Below are 22347 nucleotides of genomic sequence, written 5' to 3' on the forward strand. Positions count from 1 at the left end.
GCACCATCTACCCAATCTTTACAGCTTCAACACAAACATTATCAACTGTTGATCTTTTAGGTTTATTGATACCATTTGTCATATCATGACATTTTGCGAACTTCTTTCCAATGAATCATATCATAGATATTGTGCAATCCTTTGGTCCAAACATTTGGATGCACCATAGTAAATATTATATTAAGGATAGTTGAATATCATCAAAATTATATGAAGATATTTCTCCAACACCATTATCCCTAAACTTTTCACACAAGCTTTATTAAGAGAGTTTTCTAAAGGATCTATTACATACTTGGGGTGTATTGTTTAACTTAATGATTTTTCACATGTTTACTAACTACACATTATTTAATCAAATCTAATTCTCTTTTGATATGTTCCTAAAATATTCGATACTCCTCCCACCATATCGAGGGGAATAGCTTCCTTAAGAAAGTAATCTACAAGCCCCAAAATCTATTTCCTTTTCCACCTGTACTATCTTTTCTAATGTGACGTAACTCTAAAAAAGAATAGCATCGTGCAAAAAGTTTAATTTTCACCATGGACCCCTTGACGCTAACGCAAGTATCGATTCTTTCATTTAATGGGCGTGGAACGCAACAGGACACCTATATTCAATTTGATTTGCATGGCCACGTGGTCCAATTACAAAGAGAACTAAGAAAATATCGTCAAAGTCCACAGGAAGATTATTCTTGCCAACTTAGAGGAAAGGATTGTTCCAGTGGTCTTCAATGGTAATGCTAGTTCTGAATTTCTGACTAAAATTTGTACTGAGGCGTTTGAAGTTTTGATACTTGAATTTCATTGATTTGGGTACCAAGACTTGTAAAATCCAAGCATTTGAATCATTTAATGACTTCCTCATGTTTTAATTGGATGAAAAATCCAATGTCGTTTTTTTTCTTTAAATTCTTTTTTCCAATCCTCCGCAGCCGTTAACGTTGGGACAGAGTTTCCTCGAACAAAAAACGGTATAGTTTCTTGGCGCCACGTCAGACAAAATAATTTGAAAAATGAAAAATGAAAAATAGAAGCAATGAAAAGAACAAAATTAAAAAGTCAAAGGGGATTGCGGTGGGGGTAGGGGAAGGGGTGGCACTATTGCTTCCCTTCACAAGTGAGGACCGATGAGGATTGCCTAGGTCTTTCCAATGGTGGCTGGCCTTGCCATGTCACCATCCATGCCAGTTGATGAGGGCTTGCTCGCCCTCACCGGATCTGGTCAAGGCTAGGGTGGTGCCACAACTGCCACCATAGAGCGGGGGTGGGTCGACCCTCAAGACCCCGTCCTCAATGACTTTTGAAGGCTCAATGCTCCAATCGTTCATTATTACTTTGTTGCCTCAACTTGCGCCATTGGATCTAGCGTGACCTCTGTAGAAATTGCTCGTGAGGACCGGCCCACCATCGATTGACATTGACAACCATGACGCCACCACCGTGCAAGCGAGGGCAAGCAGATGAGATTTGCAAATCTTATATAAATCGAGATTTATCAACATTTGTTCTAGGCAAACAATTCTTCTACAATAATTGAGATGGTGACATAATTGGTTTGTAAGATTTAACTTAATATACAATGTCATCTTTGAAATTTTAATTTGTCTAATGCGATCCCTAAACTTTTTGCAAATGTTTAATATAGTCCATAAATTATATGAAAATATTTGATTTTTTTGGTAACTTGAATTAACGGATAGACAACATTGAACATATTTATACAGTTCATGGACTAAATCGAATATGTATAAAAGTTTAAGAATCACATTGAACAAATTAAAAATTTAGAAATGACATTGCACATTAGACTAAAATTCAGAAACCACGTTAAACAAATTAAAAGTTTAGGATGATATTGCACATTGAGCCAAAATATAGAGATCATTTGTGTCATTTTTCATGAAAAATTTAACTATCATAAACTAAGGAAAAGAGGTCCTTGTCCTCATCGTGTGGAACATGACCTACTACTTATCTTTAGGAATAATTTGAAATATAGTTCTACTATAAATGATATTAAGTTCCTTTAAGGGTTGTGAGTGGTTAATTATATAACTTGTGTGCATAAAACTTTTGATTCTACCTGCTCCTGTGAGTCATCAATTTCCATTTTAATATATATATATATATATATATATATATATATATATTTGCGTCAAAATAGGGAGAATCTTTCAATTTTTACTTTCACTTATCTGTCCAAAGCCAAGAAGTTGAGCTTCATGAGGGAATGAATTGTTATGATTAATACAATGAAAAATTTTAAACTAGTATATATGTGATAAATTTACTTCAAATTAATTTTTTATCACCAAAAACCTCAAAGTAGTACAAATTTACCCAAAACTATTTTTTTTTTTTTACCATAAAAACCCCAAACTAATATATTTATAACTAGGAGTATGCAAAAAAAAAAAAAAAATAGGGAATCGCCCAGAACCGGATTGGACCTACCCGAAATATGGTTCTTGGTTCCAATGTATTAGAATCGGTGGGTGTTAGTCCGATTTTTGGTTCTAGGTGTAGAGCCGCCCATCCACATCGACTAGTAATAAATTTATATTTAATTTTTAAGAAAAGTTTCCTACCAAAAAATAATTTAAGAAAATGAAAATACTAAAACCCTTAATTTGGAGCTCAACACCCATTAACTAAGTGTTTGTCTCGTCCCATTCTTACCTCGTCTAAGCCGTCTCACTTTCTTTCACTCACAGCCTCTACTTTCAAACTCAACACCCATCAACTCATAGCCTCAACTCTCAACTTTTAATATGAGTTTAATCTTTTTACTAATATTACAACTAAGAATATAGAAGTTCTTTGTTTTTTGCTTTACTTTAGCTTGCTGGAAAATGTCACACGAAGTGGGTGAAGTTTGGAGGGATTGGTTCCATGGACCCACCCAGGATCCAGACCGGGATGGTGGTCCGGTTCTCGGGAGGATCCATGGAATCAACAAGTGATTTCCAATTCCAATTTTTAAGAATCGGTCCTTAATAGGCGATTCCTAGTTCTAGGGTGGGAACCACCCACTCAAACCATACTTACCCTTATTTGTGACAAGTATACAATCTGTTAGTTTTCGTTAAGTTGGATTAATACTACAAAAAATCACAAATTAATATATTTATGACAAATGGATGGTAAAATTTCAAATTGGTATATTTGTCAATTGTCATGTGTTATTGAACTTAACAATTTGACAATAAAATTTAACGGAAATTAACGAAAGATAAATTTATCACAAATATACTAACTTGGGATTTATTTTAGGTAAATTTATCTTATATGTACTGATTTAGGATTTTGTGGTATCAACCTTAAATGTCAAGAAGTCCCTTACCAAAAATAAAATAAAATACCTTACCAAAAAAACCTTATATGTCAAGAAGTCATGTTGGGCTCTAAGGATGCCTTGGAGGTGCTGACACATTGCCCTGTCTACTAATGGCACCTGTAATTGTTTATTTTATTTTTTTTTTCACTTTCTTTCACATTTCAAAAGTCAACCTCATATCACAGAAAAATATAAGAAAAAAAAAAAAAAACATGATTCGAAGAAAATTAATAATCAACTGGTGCGTATAGTTTTTCGCCTTTTATCTACTTTCTTTCCCACTTGATAAGTTAATATATTCAGAATAAAAATCATAACCTGGATTGAAAAAAATTTATAACTAAACAAGTTGAACGTATGATAGATTTTGTTTTATATTTTTGTCTTCATAAATTATAGTTCGCATGAGAAAAGGTCAATATTAAGAGATTTTTTTCGGTAACTTCTCATCAAGAGATAGATCTAGAAGGAACGAAGAAACAATTATGCTCTACTCAGAAATCGATTCAACTTATAGTGTACGAATATGTACCAAAGAAATCACAGGAAATAAACATGGTTCAATATAGAAAAATAAAGCAAAGATAATGGTGTGTTCTTTTCGTAGAAAATGAGTGATTTGAAAAATAATTTTTGAAAAACGATTGCTTATATCATTTTAAAAGATTGGTTAATACAAAGTGTTTTCATCATAAAGAACAATCCATGCCCAACTATTTTCATGGGTGATGAAAAAGTTTTCCATTCATTTATTTTTGTAAGCAATAAAAGTTATTACTTTTCAAAAATACCTTCCAAATCACTAATTTTCCACAAAATAAATCCACCTAAAATGATTTGGTTTTTTCCACTGTAACAAAAGAGATTTGTTCAACATGGAAACAAACTCAAATGTTTGTCACAGGATTTGATTGGTGTTCCTAAAATAAATCAATAACGACTAGTGATCACTCTTGGAATAGAACGAGAATTCAAAAATAATTATAGGCTAATACCACCAAAATTCTAAATTGGCATATTTGTGTGACACATACTCTATATTAATTTTTGTGTCACAAAAAGCTTCTAAAATGATACATCATTGCCACATTTACTTCAAACTAATTTTGATATCATAAAAATTCCAAACTAGTTTATCCAAGCTACATTTACCCCAAACTGATATCTTTGCTGTCTAAGTTGCATTTACTCCAAACTAATTTTTGTATCATAAAAATTCTAAACCAAAACACCCACATTACATTTATCACAAACTAATATACTTGTGTCCCATTTACCTGAAATTATGGTAAATCTAGGATTTTTGGGGATAAATGTGAGATGAGTGTGCCGGTTTGATGGGCGTATCAATTTAGGATTTTTTATGACATGAAAATTATGTTGGGTAATTGTAGTATTGTTGCACCAGTTATGGATAAATATTACACGTGAGTATCATTTCGGAAGTTTTTGTGATATGGAAATTATTTGAGATTGTTGGTGATATTAAGTCAATGCTTAATAAAGCGAAGGAAGTGATAAAGTGAGGGTGAAAGATGATGCATTTTAGGAAGATCTTCGGCAAGTGCAAGTTACATAGCTGTTTTAGGAAAAGGATACTTTCGAAAAGCAAGACACTATTATGGCACCTATAGCCCTAGATGATACCCCATCGAGCATCTAACACTTCTTTTTTTATTCTCCATATCCATATTCCTCGTCAATCTTCTTCAATAAAGGCTCATTTGAGTGGATACAATATAATGAAAGTATCCTTAGCATCATAAATCATTTCTATCTATCTAAAGAAGAAACAGTGTAACAATGGAATTCATAAAATTTCAACCTTAAAAGTTGTGGTTAACGGAAGCACTAATTTGAGCTATAAAAGCAAAAAAAAAAAGAGCATAAAAATGATATTGAACAAATTAAAAGAATACAGTCATGGGTGGCGATTCCATTATTCATAAATTTTTTGCACAAGCATTATTAAGAGAGTTTTCTAGAGGGTTTTTTTATATAGTCGGGGCATATTACTTTCTGTTCTTCTCCCACTGTAGTAAAAGCAATAATGATCCTTATAAGAAAGTGTCTACAAGCCCCAAAATCTATTCCCCTCTCCTCCTGCACTATCTTTTCTGACGGGACATAACTCTCAAAGATTAGCATTATGTAAAAAGTTAATTCGCATAATGGACGCCTTGACACTAACGCAAGAATCGATTCTTTCATCTAATGGGCATGGAAAGCAAGAAGTTGCCCATCTTCACCTTGATTTATGTGGCCACGTGTTCCAATCACAAAGAGACCTAAGAAAATATCGTTCAGGTCTACATCGGGGTTATCCTGCCAGAGGGTAGCCTTGGACAAGAGGCGAGTGTTAAAGAAGTAGATTGCCTCGTTGAAGATTTCCTATATATAAAGCACAAGTGGTTCATCCTTCAGGGCAAGAGAAAAACTAAAAGCTTGTTTAAGTGCAAGGGCTTGTGCTTGAGGAGGAGAAACGCATAAGGTAAGAACCCACACCACTCACGAGTAATCATAGAGAGGCTCGTTCTTTTCCTGAGATAATTTGCTTTTGACAACTCCAGGCTGAGGCGTGAAGGTAATCCTCCAATTGTATTGCCTTTCGAGATTTGGACACAACTTGGATCTGCTCAAAGGTAGTTTTCCTTTTTCAAACTCAAAGTGCATGACAGCAATTTCATCTCTGCGTTGCTCCTCTAATCCACTACAATTGACAGGAAAAAAAAAAAACAACGTTTGATTTTCACTCATTTCAGAACACCTATCATCCTTTGAAGCATGCAAATATTACATGGGATATTCATAGGTGACTTTTTTCGACATTACCATCACATATATTTCTTATTTTTCATTAAAAAAACTTGTAAATGATTTTCTTAGTACCATTTAAAATCTTGTTTAAAATGATTTAGACACAACGAAGAACGGACTTTCATCATTAAGTGTCCATAACGCTGAGATAAAGCCTGCTAGCAACTGACCTTCTCTCATGTGCAAACTTGAATGAAGCCGTACAAAGAATGTTTGTAGAAACGGCGGAACAAGATGAAAATAAAAGATTGCAAGAAAAGTGTAAAGTAAATTGCGAGAAAAATAGATTGATGTTATGAAAAATGGAGATAAAACATAGGTTATAAATTTGCTTGATTGTGGAAAGAGAGAGCTTTAGAATCCTAAAACACTGGTATTTATAGAGCTAACACTAATCATTTAAGAAAAAAGAAACACATCATGAGCTTTTCCTAGTAACTTGCCCCAGCTTCTCTGTACATGTGCCCATTTTGTTGTTTCTAGGTTCGCCAATTCTTTTTCCCACTTCTATAATAATCACCCTTTAAAACATTGGACGTTGGTACGAGAATGCTTTTGCCAACTACAAGCCATTCTCATTTGATAAATTCTTCACTTGGGCTGCCCGGCCAAGATAATAAGGGCATCTCTAAAGCCACAACTTCTTTATGCTTCTTGGCCAAATTCATCAACTTAATCAATTCTTTGAGGCTACAAAACAACGCACGATCAAAGTGAGGTCAATAATATCAATAATATTACTGAAAGAATAGAAATTAAGAAAAATTGATAAGATAGTAATAGAACTAAGAAGGTATCTAAGAAAAGGAAGCACGATCAAGTAAAAAAGAAAAAGTCCTAAGTAAGGTCAAATAACAAAAGTTGGATACTCATTTTGTATTTGTAAATGGTTTACTAATGCGAAAAATGATGAATAGAAAATATTTAAAAAACCACCTTAGATTTCGATCAATCACTTACTTTTATAAGTTGAGGACACCATTTCCTACAATTATATCTTTGTTAAATATTTTCTACATGAACTAACACTTTGAATATACTCTTTAAAACCCTTTGAATATACTTAACGAGTCTCTAATGTTTGTTGGTTGACCTTTTCATTATTGAAGCCTTTTTCCTTCTTAGGTAATTTGTGTTTATTCTTTTCTAAGATATCTTATTTAATTTTATCAAAGTGGCTATATTTACCAAATTTTAACCAATTTTTATAGTTCAATATTATTACTATTATGTATTATTTGTATTTTGGTTAATTTAGTTTTCTTCCATGTTCTATACTTTAGTTTTACAGCAAGGGTAAAAAGAGAGATTTCCTTCAAAACATGGGATGAAAACAATATTTTTACCTTAAAAAATCATGTGCATTGCACATGCTAACAGAGATTATAACGGAGAGTTAATGATTGTAAGTTCGTGGGGTGTTATGTAACAATTGAAAGCTTGGGAGTAAAAACAAGTACTACCCTCAATGTTCAGGACGGTTTTATGTGCTATCCTCTTTTGCTACAAACTAGCGTATCTTGCTTACCAACTACTAAAAAGAAAGGTCCTTTTAGGGAATCGAAACCCTTTGGCACTCCTCTTTTTAAATGGAGAACTTGCTTATTTGTGAGCAAATTTACTTTGCTCCTGTGAACTAGGGCAAGGTGGTCCTAGAAATGCTTGTTTTTGCTTTTCTTATATTGGGAACTTATCACAATTCAGTCTAACTTGTCCGAATTGCAGATTCAACTTAGCTAGGTCAAGGGACCACCTTTCTTTTTTTATAATTTCTTTCTATTTTGAAGAAATGGTTTTTAATTGGCCGTAACGATACCCAATTTTACTATTTTTTACTCAATTTTGTTGGCAGATTTTTTGACATAGACCTGATAACGATGTCATTTTTTTGACTGCAAGATAGTTAATACAGTTAATTCCTCCTTGGTTTAAATAATAATTTCCCATACTATAACATATATATGTGCTCTTGAGGATGCGCCTGTTTCAAGAAAAAGTAGCGATTTGGAAAATATTTTCTAAAATTTGATTGTTTATATTGTTTAGAAAAATTAGTTAAACGAAAAATTTTTCATTATCAACGGTAATCTGTGCATCAATATTTTCGTTGGCGATATATAAAATTCTTTGACTAATTTTTATAAGTGACATAAACAATCATTTTTAAAAAAATAAATAAACTATTACTTTTTTGTAAAATAAATGCACTCGAGTCAAACAAGACTTTCCCCAAGCATCAGACCGAGCCTCTAGTAACGTGTCAATTCACTCGACTTCAAAAATGTTAATCATGATCATCCGGTTCTTCTAGGGCTAAAATAATCGATCGACATAATTCCTCCATTTTGGCCTATGAAAGCATTTAGACTTAAAAGATCCGTAAGGTAAACTAATAATTAAACCATTTTCACTCACGCAAAAGTTTCGACCAAATTACTCGAACACATGATTTTCAAATGGGACAAGAATTACGTGCTTGGTCGGCTTACCCCACCAAAAAGAATTTCCCAATAACTCATCAGCTTTTCGAAGTCACGGGCCGCATAAAAACTTTTTCCATAAATTACCCAATTAACTTCGCGCTCGCTTTCACAAACTCGCTCATTGTGTCGGCATTCTCAATGGATTATCACTTTGCTCGTCTTTTCTTTTCATACATCGAGTGATTATCTCTGTTCTTCGTTCAGTTTCCTTCGCAACCATTTCCTTAAGCAAATACAAAGAGGAGAGAACAACAAGAGGAACAAAAGAGTGGGCAAAAGCGAATTTCTAGAATTTACAGAAGAAATTATGGCTGAGGCATGTGCTACCTCCGGTGCAAATAATCTTGCATCAAAACTTGGTGAGTACCTGATTGCTCACATTGGACGTCAATTTGAGTATGTGCTGTGTTACAAGAGCTATGTCAAAGAACTCAAAAATGGAGTCGAGAAGCTGGAGACTATGAGAGGAAGGGTGCAACGATTGGTTGACGAAGCTAAGTATGATGGAAAACCTATACACGCAGATATTAAGAATTGGCTGGGAAGTGTGGAGAATAAGGCTAAGGAAGCAGAAAACCTGTTAAAACAAGGTGAAACTGCAAATATTTCTTGCTTCCGTGGGTGGCTTCCCAACCCTGTGGTGCGCCATCCAATTGGCAGAAAGTTGAAGAAGATGACTCGACTCATTCAGGAACTCCATAATGAAAGCTCAAAAAACATCTTCCAGAAGGTGTACCATGAGAATACTCCAATAGGAATTGTCACTGCTATCACTTCCGGTGCAAGATCGGTTGACAACAAAGAAGACATCCTGGAGTCTCGGGCTTTGATCATAGATGATGTAATGAAGGCTATAGTTGATGACAAGGTTTGTGTGATTGGGGTGCATGGACCAGGTGGGGTTGGCAAGTCCAAGCTTTTGGATGACATCGAAAGGCGAATTAAGGAAGAAAGAAAATTTGATGTGGTTGCCAAGGCAAATGTATCACGAAATCCAGATATAAAAAGAATTCAAGGAGAAATTGCATATGCTTTGGGTTTGAAGCTAATGAATGAGGAAACTGCTCGTGGGAGAGCAGATATGTTATATAAGAGGATAGAAAGTGATTCTAACAAAAACATTCTCATAATTTTAGATAATTTGTGGAAGAAGTTAGACTTGAACGAAGTTGGAATCCCTTGTGGGTACGATAATAAAGTAAGAGGCTGCAAGCTATTACTAACGTCTAGATACCGAGATGTTTTATGCATTGACATGGGCTCTGATCAAGAATTCCAACTCAATATATTAAAAGATCGAGAAGCACGAAGACTTTTTGAAAGTATAGTGGGAGACAAAGTTAGGGATCCTGAGTTTAAACACTCGGTAGATGGAGTGGTCAAGAATTGTGATGGCTTGCCACTTTTGATTGTTTCATTGGCAAAAAGGTTGAAGCACGGAGATTTGCCTGCATGGAGGAATGCCTTAGCCAAGATAGAAGGGTCGGACATAAAATCAATAGTGGAATTAAATTACAATGACTTAAAAGATGACAAGATTAGATTATTGTTCCTAGTTTGTGCTCTAATTTGTGGAATAATTGACATTAGTGATGCTCTTGTCTACTGCATGGGTTTGGGTTTATATAAAGAATTCGGCAACACCATTGAAAATGCTAGAGATAGGTTGATGCTGGATCTACATAACCTACAAGACTCTTCTTTGTTACTAGACAGTGATGACATGGAAATATTCAGAATGCATGACATATATGTTGACGTGGCCATCTCTATTGCCTCCACGACAGAATGGAGAACTTTTGTTTGGAGGAAGGATTATGGGTTTAAAGAATGGTCAAATAATGAGCTTAGAAAATGCACCATGATATCCTTCTTTAGTGTTGGCATTGATGAGCTTCCTGAAAAATTGGATTGCCCAAACTTGAGGGTGCTTGTACTTCAACACAACCGGTCTCTCAAAATTCCCGAGTCATTTTTTGAATCTACAAAGAAGCTCCAAGTCTTGGACTTCACTGGCTTATCTTTCACCTGTCTACCTGCGTCGATTGGGTTCCTTGAAAACCTCAAGTCATTATGTCTTTATTGGTGCCATCTAGAGGATGTGACAGTTCTTAAAAAGCTAAAAGGATTGCAGTTCCTAATTTTAAAGGGATCTACAATCACTTGGCTACCCAAAGAAATAGGTGAACTAACAGAACTGAGATATTTGGACTTGACAATGTGCACTAGGCTCAACGTTATCGAACCTGGCGTGCTCGGAAGCTTGGTTTATTTAGAAGAACTGTACATGGAAGACAGTTTTGATCATTGGGAGGCCGAGGATGAATCTCCACGAAGTAATGCCAGCCTAGTTGAGTTGATGAACATGAAAAAATTGACCACTTTGTACATCGCCATTCCTCACTTTGCCATTCTCTCGAGAGACCTCCCATTTGGGAAATTGAACAAGCATAAAATCCAAATTGGAGACGTTTGGGATTGGTCAGATGAATACAAAGTATCCAGAACTTTAAAGCTCAAGCTGAATTCTAGCAATCTTCTTCATGAAGAGTGGTTGCGGAGTTGTTTGCAGATAACAGAGGATCTCCACTTGGATGGATTGCAATATGGCAGCGATAGCATTCACAATTTGTGCATTGAAGGTTTTCAAGAATTGAAGCATCTTCACGTACGAAATAGCCCCTCGATTGCATATGTTGTTCACTCCATACCGAATGTCCAGTGCATTACATTTACGAGGTTGGAATCACTTTTTCTCGAGAATTTGGGACACTTGGAGAAGATTTGTCGTGGCTATCTTGCCCCAGAATCCTTCAGCAACTTAAAGACTGTGAAAGTGGATAACTGCGGTGAAATCAAACATTTGTTTCCTTCAACCTTGACGAGAGTATTCTTGCAGCTCAAAGAGATTGAGATAAAGACATGCCACTTGATGCAGCACATTATTGTAGATTCTGAGGCAGATGAAGTCGAAGATGAAATAGATGATGATCCCAAAGTGAAGTCATGCGATTTGCAGGTACTGACATTACAAAATTTACCAAGGATGACAAGCTTCTGGAAAACCATGGACCATTCAATTGTTTTCTTCAATGGGCAACAGGTAAATTCATGCTTTCTAAAATAGTCATGGTTTTCTCCATCCGAACCATCCTAATTGATCTACAAACATGGACTTTAACTTCATTTGAATATATTAGCCATATAAATATACTTGGTTGGGTTAGCTCATTACTCAATTACAGGTACCAACGATAACGAAATGTAACGAAAGTCAAATTAATAACATCATCAAAGTTTCCGACTTTTATAGCCTTTTTTTCAGTTTTTTCCTTTACCTTTCAAAGGCATTAGTTGAAGTCCCACACATTTTTTTTTGGAAAAAAAAAATTGACTTGTTAGAACATTTACTTCGTAGATATAGTATCCAACAGTTTTGTGGAATTTTACGAAGTAATATGCATTTTTCAACCAAATGACACAAAATTTTAGTAATAGTTCGCTGTATAAGAAAGTCTCAACAAAATGACACAAAATTTCAATGATATTTGTATCGTTTACTACTTTGTGTTGAAAAGTAATGATTTTATTCGAATGTGATTACATAAGTATTTGATTAAAAAACACATCAAAGTATTGACTTAGAGTTATATCAATTTATTTTTTATATGTGAAACTAATTGATGAGTACTGATATGATACTTTTCCCATTTTGAAGTAAATGAAATTTACTTTATATATAGAGTAATAGCACGTAGAAAAATTGGATAGATAATTTTTTTTGAGCTTTTGTTTTCCAGAATAAATGAGAGAAATGATTATTTAATTTTTCAAAACGGAATTGCTATAAATGTGAATGAATAAAAACATTTATATAGTAGTTAACTACACCTCACTTTATTTGTGTTTTGTTCTCAACATAGTTAAAGAAGCACCATATGATGTATATATTTAAAAAAAATTCTAAAGTCTATCGTTTCTTAATAATAAAATTATACATGTATATGCATACGTTTATGGATACATTCAAAACTTGTTGAAAGTATATACTACCTATATAATTTGCATGACTATATAGAATTCTATTATATCCTCTTGATTAAAGGGAAAAAAAGTACTAGAAAAAACTTTCGATGGTGGATTTTAACATAAAGACTATGTCACAAATAACATCTAGATTAATGAATTATAAAAGTTAATTGTCCAGTGTCTGTCTCAAGTACATGAATATTAAAGTAATCGAGACGATTACGTTGCATCTTTTTTCAATTGTAAAATGGACCTTTATGGAAATGCGGTTCTACACAAAGTTCCGTCATATGAACTTTTTATACAAATCTCCATTGATGGAACTATTATGTGACTACGAAATGAAAAATCTAATATAATATTCGCTAGGCCAATTTGTTTGTTACACTCGGTACATTAATGAGATAGTGCAATAGTCAAACTTTTTTTTTTCTAATTTATGTAAACTATGGACCTTTTGTGGTGATCAAAACTATCACAAATCTTCCTTCTAACCACTTTTCTAATATTACTAGTAAAATTTATGTGTCTTGCACATGCTTAAATTCTTTTTGTGTAACATATTGCTTGAAAGTATCAATTAGAAACACATCTAGCATTCATTTGTGCACTGTCACTTGGATTTAACAAGTTCTGTAACTATTCTGTTAGTATAAAAAAACAAAAACCAAAAATGGAAATCCTTTCTTAAAATAATTTATATAATTATGTTGATCATGTCACCCAAACCGCAAAGTTATTTACTAAATTAAGTAATTCTTTTTCTTGGCTACTTGACTAAAATTTTCCATGTAAATTAACCTTTTTTTACAAAGAAAGATCATCTTAGATCCTTATATAGATAAAATTAAATCCTTCGTTGAAATTGGCTTTGATGTCCATATGATGATGTTATGACTAGTTCATGGACCATATAGTTATGAATCCTTTTCTTTTCTTTTCTTTTCTTTTCTTCTCTTTTCTTTTTTTTTTTTACTTTGGCCAATGTGGCACGATTCCACATCACATCCATACTAGAACTTCAGCCCGTGCTATGCAAGGGGACAACAAAATCTTTCAACGACTTTAGTATGTCTCATAATTTTATAATAAAAGAAAAATTACTTCCAATCTTCTGATAAGAGAATTTGTTTTAAAATACTTTGGGAAAAAATGCCACACTGAAATTTCACCTGCAAATCAACTAGAAGAATAGTTTTATCTATTTGTCAGTTTAGTTTATCATTATTTGATAGTTTTTATCATTATATTGTCTTTTAATATCACTAAACCGCTTTTTCTTCCATTAGCTTTGAATTTATTTTATCAAATAATGTGGATTTTTTTTTCCCACGCAACTCGTGTTCATGATTTTTAGTTATAAGCACTGTCATGCCATTACGTGGGGTCATCCACGCCTCGCAGTTAAAAATGCATATGCCTTTATAACGTTGTTCTCCTGGCTTTGAAAGGTTTCAATGCCCCGATTGGAGTCCTTGACACTATCGGAACTTCCCAAATTGAAAGAGATATGGAGCTCTCAATTATCCTCAAATATGTGCAACCTTAAATTTCTACAAGTAAAGGAGTGCTTGTCCCTCTTAAGCATCATCCCATCAAGTCTACTAATAAAGCTACAAAATTTGGAAGCCATAACTATTGAAAGATGTCAGTTAATACGAGAAGTATTCAACCTTGAAGGATTAGCAACCAGAGGGGATGACAAGATTCTATCGCGATTGACCAAATTAACCTTGAGTGACTTGCCAAGTTTGAGATGTATATGGAACAAGAATCCAAGAAGAGCATTGTGTTTCCAAAACTTAAGGGCACTGAAGGTGCAAAACTGTGAGAACCTGAGGTTTCTTTTTACTTCTTCCATGGCTAAAGCACTCAAGCAAATAAAAGAAATAGAAATAGCAAGTTGTAAACAGATGGAGGAAATTATGAATATGCAAGAAGAAGAATCAGAGGAAGCTACAACCACCAACATTGTAGAGTTCCCTCTATTAACCTCTCTGTCTCTTGACGAATTGCCTAATCTCAAGACGTTCTTTTCTGGAAAGTATTGTGTTCACTGTCCATCTCTAACAAAACTAAGAATATCTGGATGCCCCAAAATGATGACATTCTTTTCATTGGAAGGACAGCAGCAATCGATGACAGCTACTACAGGTTCACAAGAAACATTTGGTCATATCAATTATGACTTGTCCTTGCTGGCCTTCTTCAATCAAAATGTGCGTACCTATCTCTGGATTTTTCTATTTTATGTTTATTATAGACATTGTTCTCGGTAATTTTAGTCTCATTGCCAATGAAGCAGTTGAAAACTCTTATCCGTCAGCATGTCCCGCAAAGCCTCTTGATAATCCATTCATTTGTTTTTTTTTTTTTTTTACAACGGTATAGACTTGGGTAGCCAACTTAATTGTTGAGAATACATTAACATATTTGAGCATGTTCGAGCATCTAAATCAGGACTTCTAGGAGTTCATTGTCGAGAAACTAACATATAGTCCTCGCATACAGGTTTTTTTTCCGAGCTTGGAGGAGCTAACGCTTTTGTCCTTGTGCGGGTTGAGGAGGATATGGAGCAGTGATCTCCCTGAAGAATCATTCAGCAGACTAGCATCCATCACGGTCGGAGATTGTGAAAACCTGGCTCACATTTTTCCAACGACTTTAATAGAGATGTTCAAGAGCCTGAAAACGATTGAGGTCTTCAAGTGTGCCTCTTTGGAAGCATTAGTGGAACATGTTGCTGTTGATCCTAAGAAAAGGCAAAAAAGTTTAGTCCTCTTAGTAAAAGAAGTGAAGTTGTGGCACCTGTCGAGGCTGAATGCGCTTGTGAGAAGTAGCATCAAAGCAACGTTGAGTCTTCCTAGTCTGACCAATCTTAGCTTGCGTACTTGCCACGGTTTGAGATATCTCTTCACAGATGACACAGCCAGGACACTTGAAAAACTTGAGATGCTAGATGTTTCTGATTGTGATAACATGCAAGAAGTAGTTGCTGTGGAAGAAGGTGAAGAGCAGAAGTTGAAGGCAGTGAATTTCTCTCATTTACGTACATTGAAGCTTTGTTTCCTTAAAAGCTTGATTAGTATCAGCCCAAGAAGTTGTGCATGTGAGTTTCCCTCCTTGAAAGAGTTTACAGTTGAAGAGTGTAAAGCAGTGGTGGTGATTGTAGGAGATGCCAGTTGTAAAAAACTGAAGGACAACATTCCAACGCAGCAACCGCTTTTGCTAGTCGAAAAGGTTTGCACTTGTTCTTCTTTAATGGCATATCTAGTTTCTTGTCCATGATAGTTTGAGCTAGAAAATGTAAGGGTCTGTGGGGTTGACTTCTGCTAAATTATCGTTTTATTTTACAATTCTTTGACTTTCAAAAATCTCAAAGCTACTTTTTTCGGTATAGATTAATTGACACGTAAATCAATACTTTTTTCATAAGTCTCCAAGACTTAATGTGCTTTTCTTTCAATTTTAAAGTGCATATGGTATTCTTTCCTATCCATTCTATCAATAATCTTTATTCCGTGATTTTGCTTATTTCTGAAATTAAAGTTCTCCGAAAGATTTGGCGTTGATGAATTTAAATGAAAAATAACAGGTTGAGTTTCCTAATATGGAGTCAATGAAGATCTCGCACATGGATAACGTGGAGAAGATATGGATTGATGAGCTTGTTTCAAATGCTTTTAGGAATCTCAAGACATTAATAGTGGAGCATTGTGAGAAACTTTCATCTATATTTTCATCTGAAACTATTCTGGCAAGATTTCGAAACCTAGAGAAGTTAGTTGTGACCGGATGTGATTCCTTAGAAGTGGTATTTCACATCCAAGAGTTAAATATGAGCGAAGCTCATCTTGCAAGCACTTTCCAATTAAGAGAACTAAATCTGGAACGACTTCCAAAAATGAAGCACGTGTGGAGTGGACATCCTCGTGGGACTATTACATTTGAATACTTACAATGCTTGCATGTTGACAAGTGTGAGAGTCTCCAAAGTTTATTTCCAAGTTCAGTGGCAAAAAGTATGGCACAGCTCGAAGAACTTGTAATATGTGATGGTGGGGTGGAGGAAATTATAGCGGAGGAAGACAGAGAAGTAGGGACGAGCGCAAGTGATCTTTTTTTCCAGGATTGACCAACCTCAAAATGGATGAGTTGTGAGAGTTGAGGAGCTTCTTAAAGAATAGTCACACTTCACATTGGCCACTCTTGAAGAAATTGCAAGTGAGACACTGCAACAATATGAGGTCATTCTCGTTTGCTTGTGAAATCTAGAGCTGCCAAGGTATTGTTTCCAACATGAACCGACCTGCACTCTTTCCTTTTGAAAAGGTAAAATTCTTAATTATCGCTCTCTACCTTTGTCTTCATTGGCTTATGTGCATATCTCTCACTTCTTGTTATTTCGGTTGACATTGAAATTGCCAGACATTTCTAGAAAAAGTACCAAAAAAGTCATAAACCTATTACATTGGTATCAATTCAGTCCTAAACATTTTAATATTGGTACAAATTCAGTCCATCTGATCAATTTTGGTCAGTCGGTGCTGACGTGGACGTTGGCCCGTGGGCGACGCTAACGTAGCAATTTTTATGATTTTTAATATTTTTTCGAATTTTTTATTTATTTATTTATTTTTCTTTTATTTCTCCTTTCTTTTCTCCCTTCTTCCTCTTCCTCCTAGGATTGTTCCAGCCACTGGGCGAGGGCCGCGAAGCCCTCGCCTGCCGCTGGCAAGGCTCGTGGCCCTTGCTCGGCCTCTCTCAAGGCCGCAAGTGAGGCGGCTTCACCTAGATCTAGGCGAGGCTAGCCTCACCCGCGGCCGGCGAGGCCATGGCGGCCATCGCCAAGGCTAAGGCAAGGGCCGCTAAGCCCTCGCCAGCCACCGGCCGAGGTCGCAACCCTTGCTCGGCCTCGCCAAGGTTGTGGGCGAGGCGGCTTAGCCTAGATCTCGGCGTGGCCAACCTCGCCCGCAGCTAGCGATGGCCACCGGCAAGGCCCGGGCGAGGGCCGTGTTGGCCTCCCCAGCCATGGGCAAGGCCGCCTTCGCCCGCAGCAAGGCTAGGGCCAAGCTAGCCTCGCCCAAATCCGGCTAAGCCGCCTCACCGCGACCCTAGTCGAGGCCGAACGAGGGTTGCGACCCTCGCCAAAGGCCAGCCTAGCGAGGGCTTAACAACCATCGCCTCCACCCTAGCAATGGCCGCCATGGCCTCGCCAGCCATAGGCGAGGCCGCCTCGCCCGCGACAAGGCTAGGGCGAGGCTGCCTCGCCCGAGATCCAAGCGAAGCCACCTCGCCGACAACCCTAGGAGAGGCCGGGCAAGGGTGAGGCTCGCCGGCCACCGCTGGAACAATCCAAGGAGGAAGAGGAAGAACGGAGAAAAGGAAAAAGAAAAGAAAAAAATTAATATAAAATTCGAAAAAAATTTAAAAAAATCATAAAAATTGCCATGTCAACATCTCGGCCACCAACCGACGTTGCCGACCGGCTAAAATTGGCCGAATGAACTGAATTAGTACCAATATTAAAAGGTTTATGACTGAATTGGTCCAATTGAAAAGTTTATGATTGAATTGGTATCAATGCAATAGATTTAGGATTTTTTTGGTACTTTTCCCGACATGTCTTGCTTATTAATACTCACCCAGCCACACTTAAAATTGTTCACGAATATTAAGATGGATCATATTTAAATTTTTTCCAGCTCATTTTCTTTGTAATATATTATAGTGATCCCACTTGTTGCGTTGAAAATAAATACTCTTTATTGGATTAACTTGCATATGTAATCGTGCTTCTGATTATTTGTTCTCATCTTATCTAGTCCATCATGCTAGCGGAGTGTCTAATGGCAGGAATTTTCCAATTCAAGTTGACATTCCTCATTTGCCAAAATTAAAAAAAAAAATTAGAATCATATTTGGCAGATTGCTAGCGTTTCATGGCTCTAAAAACATAACAGAGTTCTACGCCAATAAATCCTGAACATAGTTAGTAACTGTTAAATACCGCAAGTAACTTGCTTACCCGTCACGTATTAGTAACTTATCAACTAGTTTTGACAATTAACAACGTTAGTTTAAGCTTAAAAAATTACCAGCTCGTTTAATAATCTACCAATATTCACTTTTGAGGCTTACCAATGCCTTGAAAGCTACTGACTTTTTATAAAAAATTACCAACCTTAATTTGATTGATGTCTTAATATATACCAACTTTTGTTACTTACCAACTCTTTATCTTGTTAGGTTTTGAAAAGCACAAAGATATTTCCAAAATTCCCAAATAATTTAATAATATACCAGCATTTATTCTTGCGGCTTACCAAAGCCTTTATGATAACTAACATTTATTTGAGATTACCAACCTTGATTCAATTGACACACCAACATTTGTCCCACTAAGATACAAACTGATTTTAGTCACTTGCCAACTTTTTATCTTGTTAGATTTTTAAAAGTACCAATATTTCTTTATCTTGTTATTGTGCTCACCAATTTTTAAAATTACTAACTTTTTTCATACCAGCAGATTACTAACTGATTTAAGTCACCTACCAACTTTTAATCTTGTTAGGTTTTGAAAAGACCATTTTTTTCATTATACTTTCTAAACTACGAACTTCTTTAACAATCAAGCACTACGTATACTTGTGGCTAACCAACACCCTTTGAAATTACAATATTTAATCTAAATTTAATAACCTAAATTTTATTGATATTTTGTGACAGTCCAAGGAAGGGGAGGGGTTCTCTCTAGTCCCACATCGCTTAGGGGGGAGTCATGGGCTAGTTTATAAGACTTGGGGTCCCTTTAACCTGTATAACACGTTTCACGTACGCTTCTGCTATACTAAAAACAAAGCCGTGAGGGAGGACGGGCCGGTGGGCCATGCCTCCAAAGCGGACAATATTATGGCTTAGGAGAGGGCAGGCTAGTGGGCCGCACCTCTTCTGCATAACGCGTTTTAAAGTCGTGAGGACTCAGTACACACGGCCACAGCGAAGACGATGTGCTCTTAAGGGCTGGAGAGTGTGACAGCCCAAGGAAGGGGAGGGGTCCTCTCTAGTCCCACATCGCTTAGGGGGAGTCCTGGCCACAGAGAGGACGCTGTGCTCTTAAGGGCTGGAGAGTGTGACAGCCCAAGGAAGGGGAGGGGTCCTCTCTAGTCCCACATCGCTTAGGGGGGAGTCCTAGGCTAGTTTATAAGGCTTTGGATCCCTTTAACCTGTATAACGCGTTTCATGTACGCTTCTGCTATGCTGAAAACAAAGCCGTGAGGGAGGACGGGTCGGTGAGCCGTGCCTCCAAAGCGGACAATATTATGGCTTAGGAGGGGCGGGCTAGTGGGCCGCGCCTCTACCCCTGCATAACGCATTTTAAAGCCGTGAGGACTTAGTCTCCAAAGCGGACAATATTACACAGTGGGGCCCGAGTCGTTACATATTTTAAATTAAGAGAGGAGCTGATTTTAGTGACCGACCAACTTTTTGTAAGTTTTGAAAAGTACCAATATTTTCTTTATAGTTTCAAGATCACCAACTACTTTAATGATCTACCAACGTATATTGCATTAGCTTATTAAAACGTTTGAAGTTGCTAACAGTTATCTAAAATTATTAACCTTAATTTGATAATGTATATGAGCGATATACCAATACGGAACTAAGTTTCATGTTTAATGCCACAAAACGCGAGAAACGTATGACTATTTGGGGTTATATACTTCTGGTTTGTTTCCTAGCTTATTTGACACTTCATTTTGCTGTTGTAAGAACGAACAATCTATTTTAATCATTTGCATTTTTTCCATTAAATTCGTGTAATATAATCTATTTCTTGTCTTTTCGCTTTTTTTGCCCACATCACCTCAATTAATTTTTTTTTCTTTTACAAGTATACTAGAAATTTTTTTTTTTTTTGGTAAAGAAGTATACTAGAAATATTGGGCGCTAAAACTTTCAAAAAATGTAATTAAATCTTAAAATGTATTAAAACCGATGCAATCAAATCCTTTCATTAACTACGTCCAGCTTGGCTAAAGGAAAATACTAATATGACTTCTTCTTTTTATCCTACATGGCGTTGATGTGGTTAAAACGACATCGTTTTGATCTATATATGATTTTCAATACAAATTTATATGATATATATATATATAATAAGCTAACTTTAAAAGAAACATTGAAAAAAGGGAAAAACTGGGCCATCACCATCCCCTACCACTGGCGGCCCTCAGCATGATCTAGGCAAGGACTTGCAAACCTTCACATGTGGTCAGTGAGGGTTGCCGGCCACTAATTGGGGCCTCAAGCGCACCCCTTCAACCAAGCCCCCAAAAAAAAAAAAAACTGATGGTGATTATGGTTTTCTTAATTTAACTTATTTTTAATTTAATTTAAATACAATTCGGATTAAAAGTCAAATTTAGACCAAAACAACATCATTTTTGCTTTATACTTCATGTCTTAGCCATGTTATCACTACGCAAAAAGAAAATAATAAATAAATAAAAAAAGAAACAGCCATGTCAACATTTTCCATGATCCAAGCTTGACAAAATTAATAGAAGGACTTTATTGCACTAAGTTGATAAGTTTAAGGATTGAATTGCACTTTTTGAAAGTTTAAATACTCAATTGCACTTTTATGATAAGTTTTATAATATTTAGTGCACTTATCTTCTTTTTCTTTTTCTTTTTTTTTTGGCCAAGGAGAATCCATGCGCTACTTATTATATGTGGTAAAATAAATATGAAAGTTACAGCTTATATAACAGAGTGCAACATATTGATACATCTTACTATTGAAAGACATCTACTGACTCTACAAGTAACACAATTTGGTAGAACAAATAACTTGTGTTGTTAAGTTTTTTTTCTATGAACTTGTTGAAATCCATATCTATTTATTTTGCCGCTTGGATATGATTAGTTGACAATTGAAATAATTGAAGTATCAATTTTTTTTTTGTTGACTAATAACTTTCTTTATCCAATTTGCTGAACATGTTTTGACTGAATTGGGCACACCAATAACAACAAACATCCCTTTTATAATGGTCTCAAGGCTTGCTAGATACAGACTTTTTGTGGCCTAATCAAACAAATTCCCACAGGTCGCTCCACAATTGGAAAAATTGAGATTAGCGAGGGAGGATGTTGTCATGATGCCGCAGCATTACATCTTTGGCAAACTCCGAGAGCTGATTGTGGGATGCTACCATGATGAAAATGTTGCATTTCCTTCCAACTTCCTTCTCCAGAGATTCCCAAAATTGGAATTGCTTGCTGTAGTCTGTAGTTCCTTTGAGGAGATATTTCCAGAAGATGTGTTTGGACATGGTGGAGCGAGTCTGAAGGCACTTGGAAATTTGAGGCGAATTCAGCTGAATAAACTATGTAATCTAAGACGAGTTTGGAAAGATGGATCCTTGATGGCTAAAATTCTCAAACAGATTGAACATTTGTTAGTTTGGCAGTGCCCTAGTTTATCAAACATATTTCCATCTCCAAGTTCATTCCGAAGCTTGATGGAATTACAAGTAGAGGATTGTGCTGGTCTAGTTTATATGGGGACTTGCTCAGCAGTGAAAAGTCTGGTACGCCTTAGTCGGCTAATCCTGGTAAACTGTGGTTCAATGGAAGATGTGGTGACAAATGATGGAAAAA

At 35.9% G+C, this 22347-nt stretch overlaps 1 protein-coding gene across 1 annotated transcript; it reads left to right on the plus strand.

The window, feature by feature from the left end:
• The first annotated feature begins 5711 nt into the window (after positions 1 to 5711).
• LOC104435253 (probable disease resistance protein At4g27220) lies at positions 5712 to 16810 on the plus strand. Its single transcript, XM_039307043.1, has 5 exons — positions 5712 to 5837; positions 5917 to 5988; positions 8851 to 11665; positions 15187 to 15915; positions 16271 to 16810. The coding sequence occupies exons 3-5, from the start codon at positions 8954 to 8956 to the stop codon at positions 16808 to 16810; spliced, it is 3981 nt and encodes a 1326-aa protein (XP_039162977.1). The 5' UTR covers positions 5712 to 5837; positions 5917 to 5988; positions 8851 to 8953.
• Positions 16811 to 22347: the final 5537 nt, after the last annotated feature.

Source organism: Eucalyptus grandis, chromosome 2, assembly GCF_016545825.1.
Source record: "Eucalyptus grandis isolate ANBG69807.140 chromosome 2, ASM1654582v1, whole genome shotgun sequence".
NCBI lineage: Eukaryota > Viridiplantae > Streptophyta > Magnoliopsida > Myrtales > Myrtaceae > Eucalyptus > Eucalyptus grandis.

Excerpts from the sequence above, each read along its gene's own strand:
- LOC104435253 (XM_039307043.1), top strand. The coding sequence starts at position 8,954 with ATGGCTGAGGCATGTGCTACCTCCGGTGCAAATAATCTTGCATCAAAA. Across the intron at positions 11,666-15,186 it reads TGAAGTCATGCGATTTGCAG|GTTTTTTTTCCGAGCTTGGA; the intron begins GTACTGACATTA and ends CCTCGCATACAG. Across the intron at positions 15,916-16,270 it reads CGCTTTTGCTAGTCGAAAAG|GTTGAGTTTCCTAATATGGA; the intron begins GTTTGCACTTGT and ends GAAAAATAACAG.